Source organism: Dreissena polymorpha, chromosome 6 (genome assembly GCF_020536995.1).
Source record: "Dreissena polymorpha isolate Duluth1 chromosome 6, UMN_Dpol_1.0, whole genome shotgun sequence".
Lineage (NCBI taxonomy): Eukaryota > Metazoa > Mollusca > Bivalvia > Myida > Dreissenidae > Dreissena > Dreissena polymorpha.
Genome location: NC_068360.1, coordinates 75698458 through 75708107, shown reverse-complemented (window position 1 = coordinate 75708107; position 9650 = coordinate 75698458). Strand labels below are relative to the sequence as shown.

Here is a 9650-nt window from a genome sequence, read left to right as displayed (position 1 = left end):
AACACAAAACTTAACCAAATTTTCAATTTTCTAAGTATAAAGGGCCCATAATTCCGTCCAAATGCCAGTCAGAGTTACATAACTTTTCCTGCACAGTCCCCTTATGATAGTTAATAAGTGTTGCAAGTATGAAAGCAAAAGTGTTGATACTGTAGGAATAAAGTGGACCTACATGTATACACAAAACTTAACCAAATTTTCAATTTTCTAAGTATAAAAAGGGCACATAATTCTGGCAAAATGCCAGCCAGAGTTACATAACTTTGCCTGCTCAGTCCCCTTATGATAGTTAGTAAGTGTTGCAAGTATGAAAGCAATAGCTTTGATACTTAAGGAATAAAATGGACCTAAACACAAAACTTAACCAAAATTTTCAATTTTCTAAGTATAAAAAGGGCACATAATTCTGTCAAAATGCACACCAGAGTTATCTAACTTTGCCTGCCCAGTCCCCTCATGATAGTAAGTAAGTGTACCAAGTTTGAATGCAATAGCATTGATACTTTCTGAAAAAAGTGGACCTAAACGCAAAACTTAACCGGATGACGACGCAGACGCCAAGGTGATGACAATAGCTCATAATTTTTTTTCAAAAAATAGATGAGCTAAAAATCATCAACACTGAACATTCAAATACTGTCTTAGCAAATCAATTTCATATATCAGTAAATTGAACAAAAAAATGTCTCCATGAAAACCCAACAGGTAAGATTACTTCAATAAATCCTACCAATAAAATTGAATATGTTACATTTCCAGAACAAATGTATGCACATTTAAATCATCTCATTTTAAACCAATATTCATGGTTGTTGGTATGTTAATTTTTAGAACATATCAAATATAGTATATCACACAAACATGATTAAAATGTTAACATGATTTCTATAATTCAAACATTAACAAGGGCTGTTTGTAAAACATGCATGCCCCCCATATGGGCTGTCCGTTGTAGTGGCAGCCATTGTGTGAATACGATTTTTGTCACTGTGACCTTGACCTTTGACCTAGTGACCTGAAAATCAATAGGGGTCATCTGCGGGTCACGATCAATGTACCTATGAAGTGTCATGATCCTAGGCAAAAGCGTTCTTGAGTTATCATCCGAAAATCATTTTACTATTTCGGGTCACCGTGACCTTGACCTTTAACCTAGTGACCTCAAAATCAATAGGGGTCATCTGCGAGTCATGATTAATCTACCCATGAAGTTTCATGATCCCAGGCGTATGCGTTCTTGAGTTATCATCCGGAAACCATTTTACTATTTCGGGTCACCGTGACCTTGACCTTTGACCTAGTGACCTCAAAATCAATAGGGGTCATCTGCAAGTCATGATCAATCTACCCATGAAGTTTCATGATCCTAGGCATATGCGTTCTTGAGTTATCATTCAAAAACCATTTTACTATTTCTGGTCACCGTGACCTTGACCTTTGACCTAGTAACCTCAAAATCAATAGGGGTCATCTGCGAGTCATGATCAATGTACCTATGAAGTTTCATGATCCTAGGCCCAAGCGTTCTTGAGTTATCGTCTGACAACCACCTGGTGGACGGACAGACCAACCGACCGACCGACAGACAGACCGACATGAGCAAAGCAATATACCCCCTCTTCTTCGAAGGGGGGCATAAATAATAGTGAATAAATTGACTTTCCATAAAATATTGTTTATGTTCCAAATAAAAGGAGAAAACACAATTCAAAGGGTACATTTTTAAAACTGTCATCGAAACGAAGGCTCCTAAGCAAATTGATTATGTAAAATACAAAGCCAACGTCAAGAAATGCTACAATACATGCTCAATAATCAGTCCTTCAAAAACATCAATCATTGTATGTGAACATTTAATAAATATAGTCATCTTCGCATATAGCTATGACATTATAATAAATAACTGCATTTCACAAGGAAACGATCACCAGTACTTCAAAATATACTTAAAGAAAACTTTTGACAGTCAATGAAGTGAACTATTTTTAGCGGACAAATTCATTTAAGTTTATCCATCATAAATTTAAACACACCTTATTTCAAATTGTACCGTAAAAGAATGCAACCAGCTATAAATGGAGTCAAATTTAAAAGTGTTATATTATGCAATCTAAGAAATTCTATGACAAAATGTAAACTGGTAAAATAATAAGAGTCCGAGAACAAAATTAATCATCTTAAAAACATAGTACATTACATTTAAAATACAACTTTTATGAACATAAATGATATATTCAAGACATTGCCAACATCAAAAGTACAGAAGAAAAAGAAGACTTTCTGTCTATCAGCTGCGATTTCGAATTCTCTCCCTTACACACAGCAGGGGCAGATAATTACTTGCTATTACTCTCCTTGTCAGTATCTCTGAAACCAGACCCAAACAAATACATGTATGATAGTAGAAGAAAGGCATGCTATATTTGGATTGTTGAATATTTCTTTAGATTGTTAAAAATCCTTGGTCATAGTCGTCTTACATGTTTATAGTCAATGAATGTTGATAGTCCCTAAAAATATCAGATTCACTTCATGATTGATCAAATTCATTAAACATGGTCATAGTCATTTAAGGGTCCTTGTCAGTTAACATTGTCTTAGTCACTTAACGTGGTCATAGTTATTTATTAAGGTCATAATCATTAAACATCGTCACTCAACATGGTCATGGTCAATTAAAATGGTCAAAATCATGAATCTCATGATTATCGAGGGTGACTTATTAAATTGTTGAATACAATTCTTTCGCACCCTGAGACATATCTCATACAATACGGAAGCATCCTGAACATAACTCATCAAAAAATACAACTGATTTTTTTATTATTTACCTTTCAAACTAGAATAAAACAAGCAAATTCATTGAAATGATATCCCCGCCAATATGCTTCTGGACACAAAAGTGTTATATTTGACACTCAAAAAAGCATTTTCTCAAGATACAAAGGGCCATAACTCCGTTATTAACAGATGGTTTACAATGCCATTTGGCGTGCATCATCCTTTTATCCCTATATATACTCATACCAAGTTTCAATGAAATCCGCCAAAGCACTTTCAAAATATGGCTCTGGACAGACAGACGGAAAGACGGAAGGACGGACAACGCCATAACAATATCCCCCGCCATAGGCAAGCAGGTTGCTATGGGGTAGTAGATTCATTTTTCCTATTGCTGACCTTCAATTATGATTTCACCAGAGTTGTAATAATGGCTTTTATAAAAAAACTGTTATTCAGCCATTGTAGTGAAAACCCATACATTGCCGTATCAGTTTAAATATAATTATCTACAAGACTCATAGAATAGAAGCAAACACAAAAAGTTGATAAATAACTAATATTAAAAGACGGCCACAAAATTGCTAGCTACATGTGAAAACTCACCCATTCCTTTGCCCAGGTGCTGATAGAGAAACAACTGCAGGGGGTGTCACTCTTTTCTTCTTCACAACCACATCCTGCTCAGTGATGTCATTTCCATTGATGATGTCAGAGCTATAAATAGAACAAGCGCCTGGTCAGAGAAGCCATCACAATATCAAAGCTATAAATAGAACAGGTGCCTAGTAAAAGGCGTCATTGCCATGGATGATGTATTTATACATTTATGATGTAAGAGCTATAAATTGAACAAGAGCGAGTTCAATAATGAAATCACTATTCATGATGTAAAAGCTGATTTGTATAGCCAATGATGAAATCACCATTCTTGATGTAAGTGCAATAATTAAAACAAGAGCTGTCACCACAGGATGACTTAAGCCCCCTATAAACGCTTGATAGAAGTTATGCGCTCTTTTCGAAACCTAAACGCAGATTTCGAAACCTAAACACGGACCCTATGTTCAAGGTCAAGGTCACAGGGGTCAAAATTTTGTGCGTATGGAAAGGCCTTGTCCATATACACATGCATACCAAATATGAAGGTTATTTCTCAAGGGACAAAGAAGTTATGAGCATTTTTCAGAACCTAAACGCAGATTTGGAAACCTAAACGCGGACCCTAACTTAAAGGTCAAAGTCAAAGGGGTAAAAAATCTTGTGCGTATGGAAAGGCCTTGTCCATATACACATGCATACCAAATATGAACGTTATTTCTCAAGGGACATAGAAGTTATGAGCATTTTTCGAAACCTAAACGCAGATTTCGAAACCTAAACGCGGACTCTAAGTTCAAGGTCAAGGTCACAGGGGTAGAAATTTGTGTGCGTATGGAAAGGCCTTGTCCATTAAACATCAATGTAGATGTCAGAGCTGCAAGAAGTACAACAAAGGACATGCCTGCTAAGAGCTGCATAACTTTCCATTCCAACAGACACATACAAGCGGTTGTAAACTTAAGCACATCAAATTCTGCAAAGGAGTGTTTCAGATGGGCTCATTCAATTTTTTTATATATAATACAAAAAGTGAGTGAACCCATCTGTAAATATACTTATTTATTTATGTATTTATTTATTTATCAAAAGACAACATAATTACACACATCTAGTAAAAGCACTAAAGAAATGATACAAAAAAACACAACATATCTGTCTAATTAAGTATGAAAGAAAAATACGAAACAAGAGGGCCATTGGCCCTAAGGCGCTTACCTGAGACCCGAAGGAACTAAACTTTTTTGGGAAGGTGGAGTTCAAAATAATAAAAGTACTTCATGAAACTTAAATATTATCATAAGGTCCACAAGAAGAAATTCGCTCGCCCCTGGAAACCATGCTCTTCAGAGCACCGGAGCCATTTTTTAAGAAAATCATTATATTATAGGAACATGTGTTCTCAGCATGTTTCATTAAGATTGAACTAAAATGTGACATATAGAGAGTTCACAATGTTTCTTTTTCGAATGTTCATGACTATTTTCAAACTCGTCCGAATATCCACATAACCAATGTTTTGACCAAATTTCTTGATGATTAGGCAAAAAATGTGACTTCTAGAGTGTTCACAAACTTCTTTACTATATAAATATAAGGAAAAAGACCCCCATGGCGGCCATGTTTTTTTACTGATCCGAACCATATTCAAACTCAACCGTCGGATCCAGGAAACAAATGTTCAAATTTCATGAAGATTGGAACAAAAATGTGACTTCTAGAGTGTTCACATGTTTTCACTATATACATATAGAGAAAACTGACCTGCCCCGTGGCGGCCATGTTTTTTCACCGATCTGGACCATTTTTGAACTCGTCCAAGATATCAATGAAACCAATGTTTCCAACAAATTTCATGATGATTGGGCAAAAGTTGTGACTCCTAGAGTGTTCACAAAGATTCTCTATAGCCATATAAGGAATACTGCCCCGCCCACCGGCTGCCATGTTTTTCAACTTACCCCAACCATTTTTGAACGCAAACAACATATCACTTAGACAAACATTTTGACAAAGTTACATGAAGATTGGGCATCAAATGTGACATCTACAGTGTTAACAAGGTTTGTCCTTTTTTGACCTAGTGATCTAGTTTTTGACCCAGCATGACCCAGTTTCGAACTAAGTCGAGTTATCATTGGGACAAATGTTCTGACCAAGTTTCATGAAGATCAGACAAGAAATGTGGCCTCTTGAGTGTTCACAAGGCAACATGTTGACGACGAACGACGCACGCACAACAGACAACAGACAAAAGGCGATCCCAAAAGCTCACCATGAGCACGTTGTGCTCAGGTGAGCTAAAAAAAAAACAATACAACAAACATAGATGTGGAAATTGAGCATCACTGACCTGGGCATCTCATCAAAGCTGAGCCTCTTGGATGATGTTCTCCTCACCGTGGTTACGTAAGGCAGGTTGCCTCTCGACTTGAATGCAGCCATTGACTCATTGATACTCTTCAGCTTCTCTGCAGACTGGAAAAGTGTGATAGTCAAAGTACTTAGTGGAAATATGTGAAATGTAAAGTAGAAAGTGTGACATTCAAAGACTTGAGTGTGATGTTCAAATACTTAAGTGTAACATTCAAAGAATTAAGTGTGACATTAAAGTATTTAAGTGTGAAATTAAAACACTTCAGTAAGGCTTTCAAAGATTAAATGTGATATTCAAAGACTTAATTTTGACATTCAAAGACTAAAGCAAGACATTCAAATGCTTGAGTCTGACATTCAAAACAGACTTTCAAACACTTGAGTGTGACATTCAAAAACTTGAGTTTCACATTCAAAGACTAAAACAAAACATTCAAATGCTTGAGTGTGACATTCAAAACAGACATTCAAACACTTGAGTGTGACATTCGAAGACTTAAGTTTCACATTCAAAGACTTATGTGCCACTTCAATGACTTAAGTGTGACTTCCAAGACTTAATTGTGACATTCAAATGCTTGACTGTGACATTCAAAACAGAAATTCAAACACTTAAATGTGACATTCAAAGACTTAAGTGTGACATTCAAAGACTTAAGTGTGACTTCAAAGACAGTATGGCACTCAAAGACTTAAGTATGACACTCAAAGACTTCAGTTTGACATTCAAAGACTTAAGTGTGACTTTAAAGACAGTATGGCACTCAAAGACTTGAGTATGACACTCAAAGACTTAAGTTTGACATTTAAAGACTTCAGTGTAAATTCAAAGACTAAAGTGTGACTTCAAAGACTTAAATATGACATTCAAAGAGGAAGTGTGACATTCAAAGAGGTCAGTGTGAAATTAAACAACTTAAGTGTGACATTCAAAGACTAAATGTGAACTTCAAAGACTAAAGTATGTCATTCAAAACTGTGTTTTCTTAAAGTTAGTTATGTTTGTGTTGTTGACTTTGACGATTTATAGAAGATTGAAATTAAATATGAATCAGCGAAAAATCAATCATTAGTGGGAAACTTTTAAATGAAACATCACAGAGTAAATAAGTCAAGGAATAGCAAAACAGATTACTTATAATGTGGTTTATGTCTATTTTGATTTGTTATTTTTTAATCGAATTCTGTAGAAAAGTGTCCAGGATTAGGCACTTTATAGCAGTAGTGCAGTACATATTTAAGGACTTTTTAAAATATTAAATATTAAAATATAAAACTAATTATTTTTGTTTCATGATTTGGTTTTTGCAGAAACTGGTCAAAACCCATCAAAAGTGTCCTAATTAAAGTACTCTGCTAGCAGAAATGTTTGCCATATTTTGGGAGAAGTTTTGGTTACATTTTCGGGGAAAAATGTTACTTTGTGCCATTAAAAAACATCCTTTTTTCACTTTATGCAATCGGGCAAAAGCCTGTTAGAGGCTGTAATTAATATGAAAAAATATCCCTGCACATGCATCACAATACTCACGCCAAGCAGTTCACCAAAGCTGTAGAGTTTTCGAGATCTTGGTGTCATGTTGCCTGGAGAACTTGGGGGCTTGAAAGGCGACTCCTTCAGCGGTGAAATGTAGAAATTCTTGCGTCCAGGGATACTGTAATGGTGGATGGGAAATAGTAAGAGCCTTTCTAAGGGAAAACTTCTAAGGGGCTTAATACAACTAGTATTATCCAAGATAAGCTTATGAAGTCTGCAACACTTTCCGCAAACACTGGATTTTTGTAAGGAAAAGAACATCTTTGAGCAAAACAAGAGATGTGTTTGTCAGAAACACAATGCCCCCTTCTGCCCAACTTTGAATACATATATTTGACCTTCGACCTTGAAGGATGACCTTGAGCTTGACTTTTCACCACTCAAAATGTGCCGCTCCATGAGATACACATGCATGCCAAATATCAAGTTGCTTTCTTCAATATCTGAAGGGACAAAGAAGTCATAAGCATTTTTCGAAACCTAAATGCAGAAACCTAAACGCAAAGTGTGACGGAAAGACAGACAGACAGACAAACGGACGGACGGACAGACGTGCGGTAAGATCACTATATGCCCTCCTTCGGGGCATAAAAATCTCCATAAAAGCTGAAAGTGCCTTCCTTCAGCCGGGAAATGTAAAAATTGTTGTGTTCCGGGTAACTATAATAGAACATTCAAATAGGGATAATGAAATGGTGGATGGGTGGGTTATTATAGTAGAACATTCAACCAGGGATAATGAAAAGGTGGAGAGGTAATAAAAGCACACAATTCAGAATGTTATAAAAGACATGGACAGTGTTTAAGCTTATTTGTGTAAAATTCTTGCATCCAGGGATACTAAAAAGGTGGATGGTTAATTTTATGGGTAATAGCATAGACAAATCAGAATGTTACATATGTCAATAATTTTATAGGTGAGTCCCACAGGTTTAAATAATGAACTAATTTAAAAAATAATCGACAGGTAACCATAAACGGTATGGAGTTCAGATGCATAGGAATTAAACCACGAGGGCGTAGCCCAAGTGGTTTGATAACAAGCATCCAAACGACATACCGTTGGTTATAAACGCAATAACCAACGGCGGGGTAATAACCCACGGTAAGCTCCCTTCTCATTCTAATGTGCATGCATGTGCGACTGTGGTAGATATGTCTATAAATGATATCAAGAGATCTTAGAGAGCACACAACAAGCTTTTTCGTACATAAAACATATCAATTAATTTTAGAAATATAAGTATGTTTTTCACATATCTCAAAATAATAAGACGCTGATTAATATTGTAAAATGTCACAATACGAACACAAATTGGCATGTTTTTTATATTGCGAGTGACTTGTTCTCATTTATTGTTACAATTGACTGACTGCCAATTTAATGCAGAAAAATTCTAACTACACAAGATTTAAAGCCATTTTTCGCACTTATATTTGTCATTTTTCATGCTTATTATCGTTGCTTTTTTCATGCTTAATATTGTCGTTATTATAGAATTATGGCATATTGTTTACACCTATTAATTTGTATTGCCTTGAAAGCATAAGGCTTATTAACACACCTTCTTGTCCATTTTCAATGTAGAACAAGTACTTGGTGTTTTAGAAGAGATTGAAATAAAGCTCCCACAGTAGCCCTCAAACCCATTGGCGAACATCGTATCCACTACGCCACAGCCATATCGAATTATGACATTTAATATTAACATGAAACACTTATAACCTTTTTCTATTTTAACACATACATACCTATAGACAGGGGATGAATTCAGTGAAGAATTTACTGGCTTTGGCAATGGGGACAAGTTGGGTTGCTATAGAAACATAACATACATTTAACATGTTTTCAGTTACTTATCAATCACTGACTTTCATCATAACATTGTCTATCAAATCTATCTCTGGAAAGGCGTACTACTTTATAAGCATATAGAAAACAAGACTGATAGCCCCATTTTACTTCCAAGGAACAAAAGCAACTTGCTAAATTAAAATTTACAAAATTTACAGATAGTATTTAAGACATACATGAAAGCTTTGCCACTGGTTTCATAAAACTACACAACAAACACATGAATCTACAGTCTGGCAATTGAATTAAGATCAAATAATCCACTGATCAGCATACCAATTTCTATTTACAGAATACAAAATATACCAACCTCAGTTTGTGATACAATGTTTCAATAACAAGAGCACCGCCTTGCGGGTGCAGACCGCTCATCTATTTTCTTTTTAAAGGTGACTCTCATTTTCAATCACAAAGGAGGGAGGGGTGGAGTGAAGAGGGGTGTATAGTGTGGGGGCGTGGACATTTATTACATTATCTTCCAAAATTGCGGAAAAAAATGGA

At 35.7% G+C, this 9650-nt stretch overlaps 1 protein-coding gene across 1 annotated transcript in view; it reads right to left on the bottom strand.

Annotated features, from left to right (window-relative positions):
- Positions 1-1811: 1811 nt before the first annotated feature.
- The window catches only part of LOC127835820 (retinoblastoma-associated protein-like), a 98038-nt gene continuing 90199 nt past the window's right edge, over positions 1812-9650 (bottom strand). The window contains exons 25-29 of the mRNA XM_052362253.1: positions 9047-9111; positions 7289-7412; positions 5735-5859; positions 3388-3498; positions 1812-2367 (exon numbers count right to left, since the gene is read on the bottom strand). Coding sequence (XP_052218213.1) covers positions 2337-2367; positions 3388-3498; positions 5735-5859; positions 7289-7412; positions 9047-9111 — 456 coding nt within the window. The 3' untranslated portion in view covers positions 1812-2336. The remainder of the gene's footprint in view (positions 2368-3387; positions 3499-5734; positions 5860-7288; positions 7413-9046; positions 9112-9650) is intronic.